The sequence below is a fragment of the Ranitomeya variabilis genome, chromosome 2 (assembly GCF_051348905.1).
Source record: "Ranitomeya variabilis isolate aRanVar5 chromosome 2, aRanVar5.hap1, whole genome shotgun sequence".
Lineage (NCBI taxonomy): Eukaryota > Metazoa > Chordata > Amphibia > Anura > Dendrobatidae > Ranitomeya > Ranitomeya variabilis.
In genome coordinates this window covers 733265423-733288899 of record NC_135233.1, presented here as the reverse complement: position 1 = coordinate 733288899, position 23477 = coordinate 733265423, and the positions used below count along the sequence as shown (strand labels likewise).

At 42.6% G+C, this 23477-nt stretch overlaps 1 protein-coding gene across 2 annotated transcripts in view; it reads left to right on the top strand.

Moving 5' to 3' along the window:
* LOC143807719 (uncharacterized) overlaps positions 1 to 23477 on the top strand; it is a 345126-nt gene that overhangs the window by 28702 nt on the left and 292947 nt on the right. The window contains exons 6-9 of one of the 2 annotated variants that reach the window (XM_077289578.1): positions 5329 to 5523; positions 6415 to 6544; positions 7362 to 7516; positions 20904 to 21056. In XM_077289578.1, the coding sequence (XP_077145693.1) occupies positions 5329 to 5523; positions 6415 to 6544; positions 7362 to 7516; positions 20904 to 21056 (633 nt within the window). Of the gene's footprint in view, positions 1 to 5328; positions 5524 to 6414; positions 6545 to 7361; positions 7517 to 20903; positions 21057 to 23001; positions 23121 to 23477 lie in introns of those variants that run through there. The other variant, XM_077289579.1, reaches the window with a different exon arrangement.

The following is a 23477-nucleotide window of genomic DNA, read 5'->3' as shown; positions in this document are numbered from 1 at the left end:
ATCGATCGATATCAAAAACATCTATAAATAAAACCAATAAATATCGATAAAATACAATAATATTTTATTAAAAGTAAAAAAGCGAAAGTGCAAAGTGCTACTTTATATAAATTACTCACGGGAATTTCATAATTATCTATAGTGGGTAGTAGATATAACAAAGTGACGGCGTGCCAGTGATCATTTTACTAAACGTGCCCAATATCATATGCTAACCCATATGGGGTCAGTAAATCACCCCAGTACATCCATATCATAATTATATAACTAATCCGCTATCATTAGTACATCTACATACACATCCAAACATACATCCATATTACATATAGGCACATGTACAGGTCCTTCTCAAAAAATTAGCATATAGTGTTAAATTTCATTATTTACCATAATGTAATGATTACAATTAAACTTTCATATATTATAGATTCATTATCCACCAACTGAAATTTGTCAGGTCTTTTATTGTTTTAATACTGATGATTTTGGCCTACAACTCCTGATAACCCAAAAAACCTGTCTCAATAAATTAGCATATTTCAACCGTCCAATCAAATAAAAGTGTTTTTTAATAACAAACAAAAAAACCATCAAATTATAATGTTCAGTTATGCACTCAATACTTGGTCGGGAATCCTTTGGCAGAAATGACTGCTTCAATGCGGCGTGGCATGGAGGCAATCAGCCTGTGACACTGCTGAGATGTTATGGAGGCCCAGGATGCTTCAATAGCGGCCTTAAGCTCATCCAGAGTGTTGGGTCTTGCGTCTCTCAACTTTCTCTTCACAATATCCCACAGATTCTCTATGGGGTTCTGGTCAGGAGAGTTGGCAGGCCAATTGAGCACAGTAATACCATGGTCAGTAAACCATTTACCAGTGGTTTTGGCACTGTGAGCAGGTGCCAGGAAGCATGAAGTGCTCCAAAATCTCCTGATAGCTAGCTGCATTGACCCTGCCCTTGATGAAACACAGTGGACCAACACCAGCAGCTGACATGGCACCTCACACCATCACTGACTGGGTACTTGACACTGGACTTCAGGCATTTTGGCATTTCCTTCTCCCCAGTCTTCCTCCAGACTCTGGCACCTTGATTTCCGAATGACATGCAAAATTTGCTTTCATCAGAAAAAAGTACTTGGGACCACTTAGCAACAGTCCACTGCTGCTTCTCTGTAGCCCAGGTCAGGCGCTTCTGCCGCTGTTTATGGTTCAAAAGTGGCTTTACCTGGGGAATGCGGCACCTGTAGCCCATTTCCTGCACACGCCTGTGCACGGTGGCTCTGGATGTTTCCACACCAGACTCAGTCCACTGCTTCCTCAGGTTCCCCAAGGTCTGGAATCGGTCCTTCTCCACAATCTTCCTCAGGGTCCGGTCACCTCTTCTCGTTGTACAGCGTTTTCTGCCACATTGTTTCCTTCCAACAGACTTACCATTGAGGTGCCTTGATACAGCACTCTGGGAACAGCCTATTTGTTGAGAAATTTCTTTCTGGGTCTTACCCTCTTGCTTGAGGGTGTCAATGATGGCCTTCTTGACATCTGTCAGGTCGCTAGTCTTACCCATGATGGGGGTTTTGAGTAATGAACCAGGCAGGGAGTTTTTAAAAGCCTCAGGTATCTTTTGCATGTGTTTAGAGTTAATTAGTTGATTCAGAAGATTAGGGTAATAGGTTGTTTAGAGAACCTTTTCTTGATATGCTAATTTATTGAGACAGGTTTTTTGGGTTATCAGGAGTTGTAGGCCAAAATCATCAGTATTAAAACAATAAAAGACCTGACAAATTTCAGTTGGTGGATAATGAATCTATAATATATGAAAGTTTAATTGTAATCATTACATTATGGTAAATAATGAAATTTAACACTATATGCTAATTTTTTGAGAAGGACCTGTATATATATATACATACATCCCACCCTTCTTATATTAACGTGATGTTTATCCACCATTATAACTATCATTAGTACATAAGTATATACATACACACATACACCCATAATACATATAAAAACATGTATACATAAACATACATACTGCCCTTCTCATGTTAACGCGGTATTTATCCACTACAATGGACATTCCTAACTTTAAACACCACTAAAATACCCTTCCCATTTTTTTCTCTCTCCCCCTATAGGATACTATTACGAGGTATCAATATCATAAATAAATAACACATGACATCCCTAATTAGATATCGGACACATCTTTTAAATCTCATATATCGGATGTCATTGATATTAAACTTTAAATAACAATAACACATGTAAAAGATTCTCCTCCATAGGGGTAAATAGAATCAGGATGTCCTCCTCAATGCCCCAATGTCCAACTCTCCAACAGGTATCCAGGATAAGAGTCTTCGTTATTCCTGAAAATTAGCACATAGGACAATGGAGGACCCCCACTGGGTATAAATACCGATGGTATAGTCCACATGAAGCCATCTAAAAAATAAAGATAACATGTCAAAAACACACACATAAAATACAATATAAAATTTAAAAGTGAGACTCCTCACATATAAAAAGGATGCCCTATAATCCAGAAACCTATAAAAAGGCTGCAAACCCCAAACTTTCGTTTAATCCCTGAGGGCTCATGGCTCCTAAACGATAAATCCATTTGCTTTCTAGGCGTGCCAGTGCCTGACTCAAATCACCACCCCTAGTTCTTAGTTTTAAGGTGTCAAGATCCTCAGTAGTCTTGGCCTTCTCGATATCCTTAACATGCTCACGAGTTCTTTTTTTCAGTTCCCTGGTAGTTAGGCCAATGTAGATTTTTCCGCATGTACATAGTGCCTGATATATGACACCCTTCGAGGTGCAGTTCAGATATTTACGAATATCGTATTTACGAGTCCGATCATGATTGGTAAACGATGAAGCTTTCACATGGTTTAAACAGCCCTTACATAGTCCACATGGAAAAAATCCAACCCGATCGCCATCTCTTATAGTTTTCCCACCTCTTTTTTTAGGTTCGTAATGGCTATGAACTAATATGTCTTTTAAATTGGCGGACCTTCTAGATACAAAGGAGGGTTGTGTCGGATTGGCGCGCATGCGTAGTAAGTCCTTGCTCCTTATGCTTCTGAGCGTGCTCCATTAGGGTTACGCTGGTTAATTCCGTGCGTTCCAGCGAGCGCTTGCTCAGAAGCAATTTTCTATGCAGGAGCAGGACTGAAGCAACATGCGCCATTAGGTCTGATAAACACCGTAAGTACCCACCCCCTATTGACGTCATGTCTCTGTATCCGCTATGGTGCAGCAATGCCGGACACATGATAATGCCCATCCCCGTTCTGACGTAATGGGTTCCCTCTGGCTATGAGTCATATAAGAGGCCATTCACTCCTCAATTGAACACACCCCCAGAAGAAGCTCTGGGCGAAACGCGTGTCGGGGCGCACGAGGGAGGACACGCTGATACATACTCTGCACCACTCGGTCTGCGGTGACACTGTCTTTTCAGGTATATATCGGACTTAGTGCATGATGGATACTTATGTTGGCTGCTAGTATGTTATTGTCAATGGCGTTTGTATGAGGCAGGCAAGCCCTTTGGGAGCTGCATAATTAGATATTTGCTATCAATTCGTGCTTTACACCATTGGTGAACGCTAGTCAGTGACTTTGTATTGTTTGATTGAATACACTACCTAAGTAAATTACAGACAATCAGTGGTTTTTACTGTGGAGTTATTATCACTTGTCCCCCCTGGAACACTCTGTTCTTTTGATATGGTTGCTTTTTGTGAATTTAAAATTTTTTTTTTAATAAAGATATCATTATATAATAATTGATGGTTGCATGGTTCTCTTTTTGCGGCTAAAGGAATGTAAGTCCTCTTTTTGGTTAAGTGCCGATGTCACGTCAACAGCATTGGAGCCAATAAGGCTACGTTCACATTAGCGTTAAGCTAATGTGCGTCGGGTTTGCGTCGGCGACGCAGCGGCGACGCATGCGTCATGCGCCCCTATACTTAACATGGGGGACGCATGCGTTTTTTTTTGTTGCGTTGTGCGACACATGCGTCTTTTTTGCCGCAAGCGTCGGACCAAGAAAACGCAACAAGTTGCATTTTTCTTGCGTCCGATTTTCGGCAAAAACCGACGCATGCGTCGCAAAACGCAGCGTTTTTGCGTGCGTTTTGACGCGTTTTTGCGTGCGTTGTGCGTTGCGTCGCCGACGCAACGGCGCACAACGCTAGTGTGAACGTAGCCTAACTGAGCTCTGCCCGAATAAACAGCACAAGCCACCTAGAGCTGCTGAGCTCACTGATTATCTGCAGCTGTGTCACCATGATGACAGCGCTGCATACAATTACAGACACCGAGAGTAGTGGCGGAAAGTAAGCGCTAGTCCCGGGGATGGTGAGTAAACCAATGAGCAAACTGCAACCAGGGGAACAGGGTTTACATTCATGGCCTAGTCTTACTATAGTCTTCAATATGAGTTTAGTGGGGGTACAACACTCAACACCTCCACTGATCAGTTGACAACCAACCTCTGTCACCTAAATAGTGGCTATGGCCGGATACCGCACATCCGCTCCAATTCACATGATTGGGCGTGGATCTGCATTATCAGGATGGATGCTGGCAGCAAGATGGGCTCTTCCCCAGCTTTGGCACAAGGAAGCCACAAATTCCTGCATTTTGTTGTGGTCTTCTGGTCAGGATGAATGGGGAAAAATGGAGCCATAGAGCGCTTCATTGTACCTTTTATGTGTAGAATTCCTCACATTTTTTTGCTCTTTGGATGGAGAGCACAATCTTGCCTCTTAAAAAAAAAAAAACAAAGTAGTTGTAAAGGAGAACATATCCTTTGGTTGTATTTATTGTTACTCAGTCAGTTTTCTAATATTTTCTATAAAGTGACTAAGATTTTACAGAACTGTTCATAGAGAACCTGCCATGTCCAGAAATGCTATGTACCTTCAGATATAAACTGCAGGTAGATAGTGGTAAAATCCTGCCTGCATGTGTTCCTAGAGCAGCGGCTACAGGGAGGAAATGACCTTATATTCTCCCTGTGACCTCTCACTTCCACTCATATGAGGAGCAGCTACAGTCACCGCTCACTATACTTACTGTGACAGTGACCTCTCCGATAGCTGGAAGCAAACGTCCACAAGGAGGATATATATTCAATTTCTTACTGTAGCACCAGTAAAGCACGTAGCCATGATATTAACGCTGTTCAGCTTATCTGGACATGTCAGGTTCCTTATAAGCATAAACATTTCAGGTATATATTGCAATTCACCAATATGCGACTGTCACAACATCCAGTGTTCATTTTATTTTCAACCTACAGGAGCAAGTTGGATACATCATGCAGGAGTATGCTGATTCTGTGCAAAGAGCCCAGAGACTTTCAATAGCGAGAGAACGCTTGCTAACTGGACAAAAGAACTCTATTAATTTAGTCACTCAGGGCGACCTTATGATCTATATGCAGTGGTTAGTTTGTCATCTGCATTCAGTGAAGCCTATCTACAGCTACATAAGAGTACGTATCATCAGGACCATCAATACATTGGAAAATAAACTGATTTTAACAGGAGATACCATAGAATTACATTCTTGGCTCGTTTGGGAAACAGAGATCTGACATCGACTTCTGTCAATCACTTGACCTCCATGTCACTATGCTGCTACAGGGAAGATTAAGGCAAACTAATGCAGCTGATTTACCGTAATAGCTTCTGTTGTGTTCCCAAGTAAAGGTTCAATTTTCACAACTAGTTCTTGGCTAGTGTTTGACACTGCATAATTTCACTGCACAAAAAAACACAACGTCTTACAGTTCCAGCAAAGTGAATGTAATTTATAGAAATCTCAGGCACATCGTGGTGTTTTTTTTACAACGGTTAAATTGACCAGCGCTGCTTTTTTGAAATCCACAACGTCTCTTGTGTGCACGCTGAGTTTTATGTGTGGATTTTCCCTATAAAATTGCATCAGATGCAGAAAAATTACAGGTAAAAAAACTTATGTGCGTTTTTAGTGCACAAGTTCACTAAAAACACATATAATCCGCACATGACTGTAAAAATAAAGTGTTGTCAAATCCAATTACTAGGAAATAGCAAAGGAAAAGCAGCTATATTTAAAACATAACCTACCAAAAAGACGCAGTTCTAAAAATGTATGTTAAAAAAAAAGCTCTGAAGAGGACAATGAAAAACCACAAGTAACCTAATTTAGGTAATAGGGGCAGAAATGCTGCAGAAAATTAGCAACATCAAAAATTAACCTTTTTCACGCTATTGATCTCTACTACTACTACGTGCTATTGATATCTACTATAAAACCCATCAAATCTTACATTTTGGGTTATTCGCGCTGAAGAAAATGAGGCTGATGCTATGGTTCATCTACTTACGGAATATATTTTTAGATTTTACAGTACCTGCCCATTTCTGATCGTGCGGTAGAAGTGATAGAATCACAATTAAAAGATAGTGATAATCACCCGTCCATTGATGTTGGATGTACAACTTCCAGTGATGGCCGTCCTGAAGAGTCTGGTAAGAAATATGTCCTTTACAGACCATTATGAACATTATTACTCCTATATAGATGATCTCTTTCTGCACTAAGTTCTTTGTAGTGAGAAGATGGCCATTGGAGACAGTGGTTTACATTATTGGGCTTCTTTTTATCTTTACAATAATTCATTTTGATATAATTTAGATTATCGTGGTGAATAACAAAGATTTTATTGTTTAGAATTAAGAATACATCTTTACATATACATTATACAGTATATTGTATATCTAAAGCATATAACACTATTCTAACATTTCAAAGTCAGTTTGTATACATGACTCCTCCTCGTCACTTGAGACAGTGTATCATGAACCGTATACAGTGTCACTCTCAGCCCAATGTAATATATGTAATATTTCCATTTATTACAACTTTACTACCAATAAATAAACAGAGGAATACATTTACCCTGCAATTTACATACGTTTTTTTTTTACATAAACTAAGTCCCAAAAGCCAAACTTTCAAAAAGTCGTAAATTGTACATTTTTGAAAAGTTGAAAAAAAGTTGACATGGAGCAACTTTTAGACAAATTCATTAAGTTTTATGCCAGAAAAAAAATAGAAGAAAAATTCAAGGTGTAGATATCATTTTTTTGTCTTACGATAGGACAGTCTAAAAATTCACCAAATGTTTTTAGTGACTTTTAATAAATTTGGTGCTATTTTGCCCAATATATATTTATTTTTTTAATAGTGGCATATAAAACACCAGTTTTAATCGCTCTGGGACAGATTTTGCTCAAGCAGGTAGAAACATTACTAATATGTATATTTTTTCTGTTTTGTTTTTAGACTTCTGTCAGCGGGAAGATTCTGAGTTACCTGAGCACCAAATAGAAACAGAGCAGATAAAACCAATTCTTCGTCAGTTGTTATCTACTTATAAGATAGGATATGATACAGAACAGCTTAAGAATACAGCCAATGAGATGGAGCTGCTAACGCTGGTGCGTTATATGGTGGTCAATGATTTAGTGAGACCATGCAGAACATTATTTTGCAGGAGGTATCAGTATTTTTTGCCTGGTAAGAGATGCCGTATTTACAGCAATATGTGAGCTCATATAGCTGACCTACTGCTGAAAATCATTAAAAATATAGGTATAGTTCAAAGAGGATTATACTATAGGGGGCAAATGCCCGGACAATTAGATAACATATTCCAGAGGTACTACAGAGAGAAACAGCAAATTTGACAGGCCCATACAGTTGTAGCCAAAAGTATTGACACCCCTGGAATTCAGATAATACTCAGTTTCTTCCTGAAAATGATTGCAATCACAAATTCTTTAGTGTTATTATCTTCATTTAATTTGTCTTAAATGAAAAAACACAAAAGAGAATGAAGCAAAAAGCAAAACATTGATCATTTCACACAAAACTCCAAAAAGTATTGGCACCCTCAGCCTAATACTTGGTTGCACAACCTTTAGCCAAAATAACTGCAACCAACCGCTTCCGGTAACCATCAATGAGTTTCTTACAATGCTCTGCTGGAATGTTAGACCATTCTTCTTTGGCAAACTGCTCCAGGTCCCTGATATTTGAAGGGTGCCTTCTCTAAACTGCCATTTTTAGATCTCTCGACAGGTGTTCTATGGGATTCAGGTCTGGACTCATTGCTGGCCACCTTAGAAGTCTCCAGTGCTTTCTCTCAAACCATTTTCTAGTGCTTTTTGAAGTGTGTTTTGGGTTATTGTCCTGCTGGAAGACCCATAACCTCTGAGGGAGACCCAGCTTTCTCACACTGGGCCCTACATTATGCTGCAAAATTTGTTGGTAGTCTTCAGACTTCATAATGCCATGCACACAGTCAAGCAGTCCAGTGCCAGAGGCAGCAAAGCAACCCCAAAACATCAGGGAACCTCCGCCATGTTTGACTGTAGGGACTGTGTTCTTTTCTTTGAATGCCTCTTTTTTTCTCCTGTAAACTCTATGTTGATGCCTTTGCCCAAAAAGCTCTACTTTTGTCTCATCTGATCAGAGAACATTCTTCCAAAACGTTTTAGGCTTTTTCAGGTAAGTTTTGGCAAACTCCAGCCTGGCTTTTTTACGTCTCGGGGTAAGAAGTGGGGTCTTCCTGGGTCTCCTACCATACAGTCCCTTTTCATTCAGACGCCGACTGATAGTACGGGTTGACACTGTTGTACCCTCGGACTGCAGGGCAGCTTGAACTTGTTTGGATGTTAGTCGAGGTTCTTTATCCAACATCCGCACAATCTTGCGTTGAAATCTCTTGTCAATTTTTCTTTTCCGTCCACATCTAGGGAGGTTAGCCACAGTGCTATGGGCTTTAAACTTCTTGATGACACTGCGCACGGTAAACACAGGAACATTCAGGTCTTTGGAGATGGACTTGTAGCCTTGAGATTGTTCATGCTTCCTCACAATTTGGTTTCTCAAGTCCTCAGACAGTTCTTTGGTTTTCTTTCTTTTCTCCATGCTCAATGTGGTACACACAAGGACACAGGACAGAGGTTGAGTCAACTTTAATCCATGTCAACTGGCTGCAAGTGTGATTTAGTTATTGCCAACACCTGTTAGGTGCCACAGGTAAGTTACAGGTGCTGTTAATTACACAAATTAGAGAAGCATCACATGATTTTTCGAACAGTGCCAATACTTTTGTCCACCCCTTTTTTTATGTTTGGTGTGGAATTATATCCAATTTGGCTTTAGGATAATTATTTTTGTGTTTTTTAATTTAAGAGAAATTAAATGAATAATAAATAACATAATATGATAATAATAACAAAGAATTTGTGTTTGCAATCATTTTCAGGAAGAAACTGAGTATTATCTGACAGAATTGCAGTGGTGTCAATACTTTTGGCCACAACTGTATATGTCTACGAGACTGTCTAGTTCAGGTCAGGAGACCCGCGTCCGGTCCATGCATTGCGGTCTTGCATAAAATTAATATCTACAGTAGAAGTTCTATACAGAGTCGCTTTTTTAACAAAATAGTATGCATTAAATTTTAAAAGCTAGACTGATTTTATATATATATATATATATATATATATATATATATATATATATATATATATTTGCCTTGTAATGTTTTAATTTCCTGTTCTGTCCAGATGTCACCGTATCCCAGAATTCCAAGCGGAGGAAGTTCGCCGACCGCCATATTAGGACACCCAAGTGATGGGTGTCTCAATATGGAAACTGCTGCTGGTACCAACCTATTGCGCGGTACCACCAGCGGAACACCGTCCCACCACACACACACACAAACTCTATATGCCAGACGCACCAGACACACACACACTCACATTCACACACTCACATTCACACTCTCACACTCACACATTCACCTAGCCTCTTGTGCGGTACCACCAGAGGAACACTGTCGCGAACATGCCTCCGCCGGGATCAGGCGAATGATTCACTGACCGCCTCCATCTTTGTATAGGAGGAGTGCATGCGCAGTTTTAATGTGACCACCACTGTTGTGAATTCCGCTCTTGGGCTCCCTCCAGTGGTTGTAAGTAGCACTTTTGTGAATTCTGCTCTTGGGCTCCCTCCTGTGGTTTTGAGTGGTATAGCTGCTTCTTGGATTTAGCATCAGCAGCTGCTTCCACTGATTGTCTTTCTGGCTCGGCTATTTTAGTCTGGCCTTATCTCTCAATCAATGCCAGTTGTCAATTGTTCCTGCTTGGAGCCACTGCTCTTTTGGATTTCCCTGACACTCGGTCCAGTTCAGCAAAGATAAGTCCTTGCTTGTCCTTTTGCAGTCCACTTGTTGTGGACTTATTTGTTCAGCACATTCTATGTTTTGCTCATTTGTCCAGCTTATCAGTATGGATCTATTCAGCTAAGCTGGAAGCTCTGGGCTGCAGATTTTGCCCTCCACACCTTTAGTCAGGTGTGGAGATTTTTGCATATCTCTGCGGTGGACTTTTTGTAGTTTTTATTACTGACCGCACAGTGTTCTTTCCTGTACTATCTATCTAGCTAGAAGTGGCCTCCTTTGCTAAATCTTGTTTCATACTACGTATGTCATTTCCTTCTCCTCTCACAGTCAATATTTGTGGGGGGCTGTCCTATCCTTTGGGGATCTTCTCTGAGGCAAGATAGCTTTGCTATTTCCACCTTTAGGGGTAGCTAGTTCTCCGGCTGTGACGAGGTGTCCAGGGAGTGACAGGAACATCCCACGGCTACTGCTAGTGTTGTGTAAGATCAGGAACTGAGCTAGAAGTGGCCTCCTTTGCTAAATCTTGTTTCATACTACGTATGTCATTTCCTTCTCCTCTCACAGTCAATATTTGTGGGGGGCTGTCCTATCCTTTGGGGATCTTCTCTGAGGCAAGATAGCTTTGCTATTTCCACCTTTAGGGGTAGCTAGTTCTCCGGCTGTGACGAGGTGTCCAGGGAGTGACAGGAACATCCCACGGCTACTGCTAGTGTTGTGTAAGATCAGGAACTGCGGTCTGTATAGTTACCACCTGCTCAGAGCTAGTCGCATGTCGCTCCTAAATTACCAGTCCATAACAGTACAACTGGCCAAAAATGAGTTGAATGCATCTCAAAAGAAGGAAAAGAAAAAGAGTTCTGAGCCTTTTTTTTTTTCTTTAGTCTGTTTTGTCTTTTTCCTTCCTCTTAATCTCTGGGTGGATTTGGGCGCGGACATGGATGTTCAGGGTTTGTTTTCTCGTGTGGATCAGCTTACTGCAAGAGTTCAGAGTATCCAAGATTATGTTTTTCAGACTCCAGCCTTAGAGCCTAGAATTCCTACTTCAGATTTAAGTATTGTAAAGGTTGCCGCGCTGAACGGCACTTACAGCATGAAGTAACGTCCTGTTGGAAAAAAGTAGCTACTTGTCTGGCGATGTCCTTCCTCACAGTCCAGGGATCTTTAGCAATGGGAGCGTCCTCCCTGAGGTTACAGTCCCCCGGAGTCAGAAAACCTCCGCCGCCGTGTGTCAGCGTTGAGCCATGGCTGATGGCGCCGCCGACAGCGTCGCGAGGTGAGCGGGGGGCGTGGTAAACTGGTGACGTCACCTGTCCGTAACTGACGGACGTGTACAGGGGCCAATCCCGACGCGTTTCGAGGGTAGCGTCCCTCTTTCTCAAGGTATGGCGCCTGCACTGCCGCTGTTCTTATATATCCACCCACGCTACTGTAACCTCCTAACCTGATAGTAAATGACACATTTCGCCAGGTACTATCTACTTATCCTGACCCATTACAAGCAAATAAGTGCTGCTACGTAATGCTAAACCCTGTATACCTCAGAAGCTAGTGGTCACCTCCATATCTCTGAGAAGAATAAAATGTTCATGATATTTATAAAACACAATCTTTATTAAATTAATATTTAAAACAGGAATAAATGCTGATAAAAAGCCTAATAAAAGATGTATACTAAAAAGCGCAGAAAACCCCACTTCGCACCACACATGTGTGTAGACATGTATAGACTCAGAGTGGGTCCATATGTAGCACATACTCATAGTGACAAATTGCCACCCTCAGATTACTGGCAGAATGAGTTATTTGTCATTTCTAAAAATTTAAAACCATTTTATTATAAAAATAAGTCAAAATATATTAATTAGTAAATAATAAATGATAGATAATAAAATATGCGCAACTTTATGAGACAACTATAACTTCTCCGTTATCTCAAAGCGCTTTAAAATATATATATATCCAGAGGGTGCAGGAACGTACTTCATATCGAAAACAAGAGACCTTACAGAGCATAAAGCTCAATCTCCTGATTCAGTCCTTTAGGGGCCAAAGTGTCTAGTGTAAAAATCCATTTGGATTCGATACGGGACATGCTTTTAATAAAATCCCCTCCTCTCGGGTTTTCTTGGACCGTCTGGATACCATAAAACGAAAACCCCTTTACTGAACCCCCGTGTCTTTCAACAAAATGTCGCGACAGGGGGTGCATCAATGATCCCTTCATAATACCATCCAGATGTTCCTTAATCCTGTCTCTGAGTCATCTCTTTGTACGTCCCACGTACATTTTCTCACAAGGGCATCTTATTATATATATAACCCCCCTGGTGTGGCATGAAATTTTTTCCCTAAGGGTGAATTCCCTAGTTCTGTCCATATCCATATATGGACGTTTAATACGTGAACAGCACGGGCATCTCCCGCAATACATAAAGCCACCTTCTCAAGGGTTCAAATTCTTTTTCCTTTTGGGGAATGCGCTCATATCAAACCCTGTTTTCATAGTTGGTGCCAGAATATTTCCAATATTTTTCACTTTGCGGTAAACAAATCTAGGTTTTATTGATAAAAATTCTCCCACTACCTTATCTTTCTGTAGAATTGGCCAATATCTATTGATAATTTTCTAAAATCTACCATTATTATCATAACCATAAGTATTCTTATTAAGACCCCCCACAAATTCGTCCAGCAACTGCCGGGACCCTTCCCAGATAAAAAGGACGTTGTCAATATAACGACGCCATAGTTGCTGGAAGAATTTGTGGGGGGTCTTAATAAGAATACTTATGGTTTAGAGTTTTCCGGGATTTTTAGTGAAACAGAGGTTAATTTTCTGGACCTGAATATTTTCGTTGAAAATAATGTCCTGTATACAAAATGTTACCACAAAGAAGTAGACTGTAACAGTTATATTCAAATGGACAGTTGCCATCTTCCGGCCTGGCTCCGCAATATACCCAAGAGCCAGTTTTTGCGGATTAGACGTAACTGTACTAGAGATGCAGATTTTGATGCCGAATCAAGCATCCTACAGAAACAATTCTTGGAAAAAGGATATGATCTCTCCTCCCTTGAGCAAGTGAGCCAGGAAGCTAAGGGTATCCCAAGGTCCCACCTAGTCCATGGAATTAAGGAAGGTCAGGGAAGGACTTCAGTGGCACAAGAAATTGGGAGGATCCCTTTGATCACTCAATATCACGATAATAATGGTAGATTTTCGAAAATTATCAATAGATATTGGCCAATTCTACAGAAAGATAAGGTAGTGGGAGAATTTTTATCAATAAAACCTAGATTTGTTTACCGCAAAGTGAAAAATATTGGAACTATTCTGGCACCAACTATGAAAACAGGGTTTGATATGAGCGCAGTCCCCAAAAGGAAAAAGAATTTGAACCCTGGAGAAGGTGGCTTTATGTATTGCGGGAGATGCCCGTGCTGTTCACGTATTAAACGTCCATTGGTAGTACAGAAATCTTTCTGGGATATGGACAGAACTAGGGAATGCACCCTTAGGGAAAAAATTTCATGCCACACCAGGGGGGTTATATATATAATAAGATGCCCTTGTGAGAAAATGTACGTGGGACGTACAAAGAGACGACTCAGAGACAGGATTAAGGAACATCTGGATGGTATTATGAAGGGATCATTGATGCACCCCCTGTCGCGACATTTTGTTGAAAGACACGGGGGTTCAGTAAAGGGGTTTTCGTTTTATGGTATCCAGACGGTCCAAGAAAACCCGAGAGGAGGGGATTTTATTAAAAGCATGTCCCGTATCGAATCCAAATGGATTTTTACACTAGACACTTTGGCCCCTAAAGGACTGAATCAGGAGATTGAGCTTTATGCTCTGTAAGGTCTCTTGTTTTCGATATGAAGTACGTTCCTGCACCCTCTGGATATATATATATTTTAAAGCGCTTTGAGATAACGGAGAAGTTATAGTTGTCTCATAAAGTTGCGCATATTTTATTATCTATCATTTATTATTTACTAATTAATATATATTGACTTATTTTTATAATAAAATGGTTTTAAATTTTTAGAAATGACAAATAACTCATTCTGCCAGTAATCTGAGGGTGGCAATTTGTCACTATGAGTATGTGCTACATATGGACCCACTCTGAGTCTACACATGTCTACACACATGTGTGGTGCGAAGTGGGGTCTTCTGCGCTTTTTAGTATACATCTTTTATTAGGCTTTTTATCAGCATTTATTCCTGTTTTAAATATTAATTTAATAAAGATTGTGTTTTATAAATATCATGAACATTTTATTCTTCTCAGAGATATGGAGGTGACCACTAGCTTCTGAGGTATACAGGGTTTAGCATTACGTAGCAGCACTCATTTGCTTGTAATGGGTCAGGATAAGTAGATAGCACCTGGCGAAATGTGTCATTTACTATCAGGTTAGCAGGTTACAGTAGCGTGGGTGGATATATAAGAACAGCGGCAGTGCAGGCGCCATACCTTGAGAAAGAGGGACGCTACCCTCGAAACGCGTCGGGATTGGCCCCTGTACACGTCCGTCAGTTACGGACAGGTGACGTCACCAGTTTACCACACCCCCCGCTCACCTCGCGACGCTGTCGGCGGCGCCATCGGCCGTAGCTCAACGCTGACACACGGCGGCAGAGGTTTTCTGACTCCGGGGGACTGTAACCTCAGGGAGGACGCTCCCATTGCTAAAGATCCCTGGACTGTGAGGAAGGACATTGCCAGACAAGTAGCTACTTTTTTCCAACAGGACGTTACTTCATGCTGTAAGTGCCGTTCAGCGCGGCAACCTTTACAATACTTATTGGCTTGCTGTTAGTTTTACACACCCCACTAACTGGTTTGCCTGCTGCTGTTCTGGGCACATGTGCCTAGCAGCTGGTGTTTTCTAGTAACGTGATTGCCTACTCCAGATTTGTTTTACGGGGATAGATCTAAGTTTTTGAACTTTAAAAATAACTGCAAATTGTTTTTTGCTCTGAAACCCCGTTCCTCTGGTGACCCCACTCAGCAAGTTAAAATAGTTATTTCTCTGCTGCGTGGTGACCCTCAGGACTGGGCATTCTCCCTTGAGTCAGGGGATCCGGCATTGCTTAATGTAGATGCATTTTTTCAATCGCTCGGATTATTGTATGACGAACGTAACTCTGTGGATCATGCGGAAAAAAACTTGTTGGCCCTGTGCCAGGGTCAGGAAGCGGCAGAATTATACTGCCAGAAATTTAGAAAATGGTCTGTGCTCACTAAATGGAATGAGGACGCTCTGGCAGCAATTTTCAGAAAGGGTCTTTCTGAAGCCCTTAAAGATGTTATGGTGGGGTTCCCCACGCCTGTTGGTCTGAGCGAATCTATGTCTCTAGCCATTCAGATTGATCGGCGCCTGCGCGAGCGCAAAGTGGTGCACCATATGGCAGCATCCTCTGAACAGAGTCCTGAGCCTATGCAATGTGATAGGATTCTGACCAGAGCAGAACAGAGGGGATACAGACGTCAGAATGGGCTGTGTTTTTACTGTGGTGATTCAGCTCATACTATCTCTGATTGCCCTAAGCGTATTAAGAGGGTCGCTAGATCTGTTACCATTAGTACTGTACAGCCTAAGTTTCTCCTGTCTGTGACCCTGATTTGCTCATTGTCATCTTTCTCTGTCATGGCATTTGTGGATTCAGGCGCTGCCCTGAACTTAATGGACTTAGAATTCGCCAGGCGCTGTGGTTTTTCTTTGCAGCCTTTGCAGAGCCCTATTCCTTTGAGGGGTATTGATGCTACACCGTTGGCCAAGAATAAACCTTAGTATTGGACTCAGCTGACTATGTGCATGGCTCCAGCACATCAGGAAGATTGTCGTTTTCTGGTGTTGCATAATTTACATGATGTTGTTGTACTGGGTTTTCCATGGTTACAAGTACACAATCCAGTGTTGGATTGGAAATCGATGTCTGTGACTAGTTGGGGTTGTCAAGGGGTACATAGTGACGTTCCTTTAATGTCAATTTCCTCTTCCCCCTCTTCTGATGTTCCTGAATTTTTGTCAGATTTCCAGGATGTATTCGATGAGCCCAAGTCCAGTTCCCTTCCTCCACATAGGGACTGTGATTGTGCTATTGACTTGATTCCAGGCTCTAAGTTCCCTAAGGGCCGACTTTTCAACCTGTCTGTGCCAGAACATACCGCTATGCGGAGCTATGTTAAGGAGTCCTTGGAGAAGGGGCATATTCGGCCGTCTTCGTCACCATTGGGAGCGGGATTCTTTTTTGTTGCCAAGAAGGATGGCTCCTTGAGACCCTGTATTGATTATCGCCTTTTTAATAAGATCACGGTCAAATTCCAATACCCTTTACCTTTGCTCTCTGATTTGTTTGCTCGGATTAAGGGGGCTAGTTGGTTTACCAAGATTGACCTTCGAGGGGCATATAATCTTGTTCGTATTAAACAGGGTGACGAATGGAAAACTGCATTTAATACGCCCGAAGGCCATTTTGAATACCTAGTGATGCCTTTCGGGCTTTCTAATGCTCCTTCTGTATTTCAGTCCTTCATGCATGACATTTTTCGCAATTATCTTTATAAATTCTTGATTGTGTATTTGGATGATATTTTGATTTTTTCCAATGATTGGGAGTCTCATGTGAAGCAGGTCAGGATGGTATTCCAGATCCTTCGTGATAATGCTCTATTTGTGAAGGGGTCTAAGTGCCTATTTGGAGTTCAGAAGGTCTCTTTTTTGGGGTTTATTTTTTCTCCTTCGTCTATAGAAATGGATCCTGTTAAGGTCCAAGCCATTCATGACTGGATTCAACCCACATCTGTGAAGAGCCTTCAGAAATTTTTGGGCTTTGCTAACTTTTATCGCCGTTTCATTGCCAATTTCTCTAGTGTGGTTAAGCCCCTGACCGATTTCACGAAGAAAGGCGCTGATGTGACAAATTGGTCCTCTGAGGCTGTTGAGGCCTTTCAGGAGCTTAAGCGCCGATTTACTTCTGCCCCTGTCTTGCGTCAGCCGGATGTGTCTCTTCCTTTTCAGGTTGAGGTTGACGCTTCTGAGATTGGGGCAGGGGCCGTTTTGTCACAGAGGAATTCTGATGGTTCCTTGGTGAAACCATGTGCCTTCTTTTCCCGAAAGCTTTCGCCTGCGGAACGCAATTATGATGTCGGCAATCGGGAGTTGTTGGCTATGAAGTGGGCTTTTGAGGAGTGGCGACATTGGCTTGAGGGAGCCAAGCACCGCGTTGTGGTCTTGACCGATCATAAGAATTTGATTTACCTCGAGTCGGCCAAGCGGCTGAACCCTAGACAGGCTCGATGGTCCCTGTTTTTCCCGTTTCGATTTTGTGGTTTCATATCTTCCGGGATCTATGAATGTTAAAGCGGATGCCCTCTCTAGGAGTTTTTTGCCTGATTCTCCTGGAGTTCTTGAGCCGGTTGGCATTCTTAGGGAGGGGGTGGTTCTTTCTGCCATCTCCCCTGATTTACGGCGGGTGCTTTAGGAATTTCAGGCTGATAAACCTGACCGCTGTCCTGTGGGGAAGCTGTTTGTTCCTGATAGATGGACAAGTAAGGTAATTTCTGAGGTCCATTGTTCGGTGTTGGCCGGTCATCCTGGGATTTTTGGTACCAGAGATTTGGTGGCTAGGTCCTTTTGGTGGCCTTCCTTGTCGCGGGATGTGCGTTCTTTTGTGCAGTCCTGTGGGACTTGTGCCTGGGCTAAGCCTTGCTGTTCCCGCGCTAGTGGGTTGCTTTTGCCTTTGCCTGTCCCTGAGAGGCCCTGGACGCATATTTCCATGGATTTTATTTCGGATCTTCCTGTGTCCCAGAGGATGTCTGTTATCTGGGTGGTTTGTGACCGGTTCTCTAAAATGGTCCATTTGGTACCTTTGCCTAAATTGCCTTCCTCCTCTGATTTGGTTCCATTGTTTTTTCAGCATGTGGTTCGTTTGCATGGCATTCCAGAAAATATTGTGTCTGACAGAGGTTCTCAGTTTGTTTCCAGGTTTTGGCGGGCCTTTTGTGCTAAGATGGGCATTAATTTGTCTTTTTCTTCTGCGTTCCATCCTCAGACAAATGGCCAAACTGAGCGAACTAATCAAACCTTGGAAACCTATTTGAGATGCTTTGTGTCTGCTGATCAGGATGATTGGGTGGCTTTCTTGCCGTTGGCCGAGTTTGCCCTTAATAATCGGGCCAGTTCGGCTACTTTGGTTTCACCTTTTTTTGGTAATGCTGGTTTCCATCCTCGTTTTTCTTCAGGGCAGGTTGAGCCTTCTGATTGTCCTGGTGTAGATTCTGTGATGGACAGGTTACAGCAGATTTGGACTCATGTGGTAGACAATTTGACGTTGTCTCAGGAAAAGGCTCAGCATTTTGCTAACCGCCGTCGGTGTGTTGGTCCTCGGCTTCGTGTGGGGGATTTAGTCTGGTTATCTTCTCGTCATGTTCCTATGAAGGTTTCTTCCCCTAAGTTCAAGCCTCGGTTTATTGGTCCTTATAAGATTTCGGAGATTATCAATCCAGTGTCTTTTCGTTTGGCCCTTCCAGCCCCTTTTGCCATCCACAATGTTTTCCATAGATCTTTGTTGCGGAGATATGTGGTACCCGTTGTTCCCTCTGTTGATCCTCCTGCCCCGGTGTTGGTTGAGGGGGAGTTGGAATATGTGGTTGAGAAAATTTTGGATTCTCGTCTTTCGAGGCGGAGGCTTCAGTATCTTGTTAAGTGGAAGGGTTATGGCCAGGAGGATAATTCTTGGGTGGTTGCCTCCGATGTCCATGCTGCCGATTTGGTTCGTGCTTTTCATTTGGCTCGTCCTGATCGGCCTGGGGGCTCTGGTGAGGGTTCGGTGACCCCTCCACAAGGGGGGGGTACTGTTGTGAATTCCGCTCTTGGGCTCCCTCCGGTGGTTGTAAGTAGCACTTTTGTGAATTCTGCTCTTAGGCTCCCTCCTGTGGTTTTGAGTGGTATAGCTACTTCTTGGATTTAGCATCAGCAGCTGCTTCCACTGATTGTCTTTCTGGCTCGGCTATTTTATTCTGGCCTTATCTCTCAATCAATGCCAGTTGTCAATTGTTCCTGCTTGGAGCCACTGCTCTTTTGGATTTCCCTGACACTCGGTCCAGTTCAGCAAAGATAAGTCCTTGCTTGTCCTTTTGCAGTCCACTTGTTGTGGACTTATTTGTTCAGCACATTCTATGTTTTGCTCATTTGTCCAGCTTATCAGTATGGATCTATTCAGCTAAGCTGGAAGCTCTGGGCTGCAGATTTTGCCCTCCACACCTTTAGTCAGGTGTGGAGATTTTTGCATATCTCTGCGGTGGACTTTTTCTAGTTTTTATTACTGACCGCACAGTGTTCTTTCCTGTACTATCTATCTAGCTAGAAGTGGCCTCCTTTGCTAAATCTTGTTTCATACTACGTATGTCATTTCCTTCTCCTCTCACAGTCAATATTTGTGGGGGGCTGTCCTATCCTTTGGGGATCTTCTCTGAGGCAAGATAGCTTTCCTATTTCTACCTTTAGGGGTAGCTAGTTCTCCGGCTGTGACGAGGTGTCCAGGGAGTGACAGGAACATCCCATGGCTACTGCTAGTGTTGTGTAAGATCAGGAACTGCGGTCTGTATAGTTACCACCTGCTCAGAGCTAGTCGCATGTCGCACCTAAATTACCAGTCCATAACACACCACTATCTGTCTGCACAAAGATGGCGGCCATCTGATTTACTGCGCCTGCGCAAATTCCGCGCAGGTGCAGTGAATCATTCGGCTGATCTCGGCGGCAGATGCGCGACGTTTCTACAGGCAGAGGCAGCCGGTCACATTAAAGGGGTTTTCCCACGCACGAAAGTTAATTTCAAAAATTCACTGTGTCTGACCATGTACGGAGCATACCACATCTCCTGAGCAGGAGAGGAAGCAAAAGATAATGCTGACATTACAGCAGGGGATCACAGAGGATTCATTTTAGGTAAAATATTTCACTGACTGTTTTTAAAAAATATTTTACCTCACAAAATGTATCCTCTGCGATCTCCTGCTGTAATGTCAGTATTGTCTTTTGCTTCCTCCCCTGCCCAAGAGCTGTGGTATGTTCGGTACACGGTCAGACACAGACAATTTTTAAAATGAACTTTTGTTCGTTTGAAAACCCCTTTAAAAAGAAAATATCAACGCCAACATGGCTCCTCCTAAAAAGTATGCCAATGATAATGAAAGAAAAGCAGCAAAGGCACAACGTCGAAGGCAACAAAGGGCAAATGAGACTCTTGAAGAGCAACAGCATAGCTGGGACAAAAACAATGCATATAAACGTAGGTGTCAAGCACATGAGTCCCCTGATGCAAAAGTCATTAGATTATCACAGGATGCCATAAGGCAACAACAGCACCGCATGCCTGCCCCCATCGTGACATTACCGCCCTCCCGATGCAATAGCATCGGGCCTCCATCTAGTATCTAGTCACAAAAAATCAAACCCATTCATCTAAATTATGGTGCGATGTAGCAGTGCACATAGCGATCTTTGGCCATGTGATGTGTGTCTCGACTAAGGTTGCCGTTGTTGTGTGTAGATCCTTCAGACAACCATTAGAATACCATGTTTATCAACTACTTTACTTATTTTTGCAGGTTTCTGCAAAGTTTCGAAGTACTTTTGTTAGGCAAAAGACTATGAATACATTTCCATTGTATGATTCTGGAATGGAAACAAAAGATGGATGGGGATTTAGAGGTCCACATATGGCTTTTAAGAAAACCGCCAACTGGCTTCCATTCGTAAAGGTAAGCAAAATATATAGATTTTTCCGTTGTACAAATAACCTTTGTTACCATAAGAGGACCTGTGACCAAGTTAAAGGTGGTCAGATTTTGCTATTATTTTATTTCAGCTTCTCCCCTGAGTATTCTGGGTTTTTGTCTGTTTTTTGTGTTCTGTTTGTTTTCTAAATCTGCTCTATGGTTCCCGAGATATGCGCCTTTTTATTTTGTGCTAATTTATATGGTCTTTACCAAGGTGGAATTACTCGCAGGACAATAATACAGAGGAAACTAAAGACATGTCCCCAGAGAATCTCGCACCATAAAAATTAGAACTCAATAAAAAAGTCCATATCTCTGTAACCTTATGGTAGATTTAAAAAAACAAACATAAAACTGAATAATAAGGGAAGCAATGGGAATAAAGTAAGAGAAAAAAATGGCCTCTTTTGACCTGGTGATTAAAGGGAACCTGTCACCCCCAAAATGGAAGATGAGCTAAGCCCACCGGCATCAGGGGCTTATCTACAGCATTCTGTAATGCTGTAGATAAGCCCCAATGTATCCTGAAAGATGAGACAAAGAGGTTAGAGGTTATACTCACCCAGGGGCAGTCCTGCTGCGGTCCGGTCCGATTGGCATCGCGGTCCCGTCCGGAGCCTCCCATCTTCTTACGATGATGTCCTCTTCTTGTCTTCACGCTGCAGCTCCGACGCAGGCGCACTTTGTCTGCCCTGTTGAGGGCAGAGCAAATTACTGCAGTGTGCAGGCCTGCGCACTGCGCACTGCAGTACTTTGCTCTGCCCTCAACAGGGCAGACAAAGTACCCCTGCGCCGGAGCCGCAGCGTGAAGACAAGAAGAGGACGTCATCCTATGAAGATGGGAGGCCCCGGACCGGACTGTGACGCCCATGTGAGCATAATCTGACCTTTTTTATCATCTTTCAGGATACATCGGGGGCTAATCTACAGCATTACAGAATGCTGTAGATAAGCCCCTGATGCCGGTGGGCTTAGATCATCTTCCATTTTGGGGGTGACAGGTTCCCTTTAACCGAAGTACCACATTTAGACTGTTTGTAAGAATTCTGCAATATCTTATCTGATAAGATGGATCCTCACAGTCATTAGTCTGGAAGAGCAGATAGAATACAGCACGGACTAATGACATTGATGCAGCGAGATGAACTGACCTGAGCAGTGGAGGCTGTAGAGGCTTGATGGCAGCTGGAGGAATGGATGCTGAAAAGTGCCACTTGTAAGTTGGAAGCTCGGCTAAGTAGTCATATAACAGCAGATGTGGATATGACAGGAGGCTCACTTGTGGAGTTGTGGAGGAGCCTAGAGGCAAAGCTGTACTGGGTATATCAGATGATAGGAGGCACATTTTTAGTGATGTTGCAGACCCCAGAGGTCTGCAGAGCTGGGTATGTCACGGCCGGCTGGGTATATGGCAAGACATACTTATGGAGGTGTAGCAGAGCGCAGCTGTACAGCAAAGCTGGTTATATCAGATGATAGGAGATACACCAGTAATGATTTAGTAGGGTCCAGAGGTTTGGCAAACCTGAGTATGTCAGGAGACACGCTTGTGATGATGTGGTAAAGCCGGGTGGGACATAAGTGCTAGGTGTGTCAGGAGACACACTTGTGATGATGTAGCAGAAACTAGTGATATTGCAGAGTTGGGTTTGTAAGGAGGCTCTGAAATAGTAATTTAGCAGAGCTCAGAAAGGTAGCAGAGCCCAGAAACATAGCACAGCTGGGTTTGTCAGAAGGCATCACATAGGAAGAATGGAGAGATGGAGATATTTAGTAGTAGTGCGGATACCAACTATCTGAATGACGCTGCATGCTGCTACCTGAGCTGGACTATAAAGCCTAGAAGTGTGACTGTAGAAGTGCATTGCAGGTTACCATGGTAACACAATGGGCACAGGAACCAAGGAAGCTTGCTGCTCGGGAGATGGAGAGACCGGATCATTAGTTTGGCCATGATCCAGTAGCCATGAAAGTAGTTTGTGGCCACTGGCTTGAGCCCTATGAATTCCTACATTCTGCCAGGATCCCTAGTGTCTCTTCTGATTGGTAGGCCCGACACAAAGTCATGCTGCAACTTAAAGGGGCTGTCCAACACAAGTTTTTTTTTGTAAGAAAGGATGATCTTAAAAATGAAAGCAGAGGCAAACCAGCAGGCCTCTCTGTTGGTCTGCAAAATCACGGGAAATTATGCCTGCCGAACCACTGAATCTTGTAATTGGGTGTAATAGTAAGGAGAGTAGATGAGCGTGTCATCACAGAAATATTCAATGATACGCTTTTATAGTCTCCTGACCACTGCAGCCAATTAAAGGCTTTGGAGGCTCTGCGACTTCTGAACAGAAAATGTATTGCTTTCAGAGCAGATTGTGTTACATCCATGGTGCCAAGGTGACATGTGGTTCG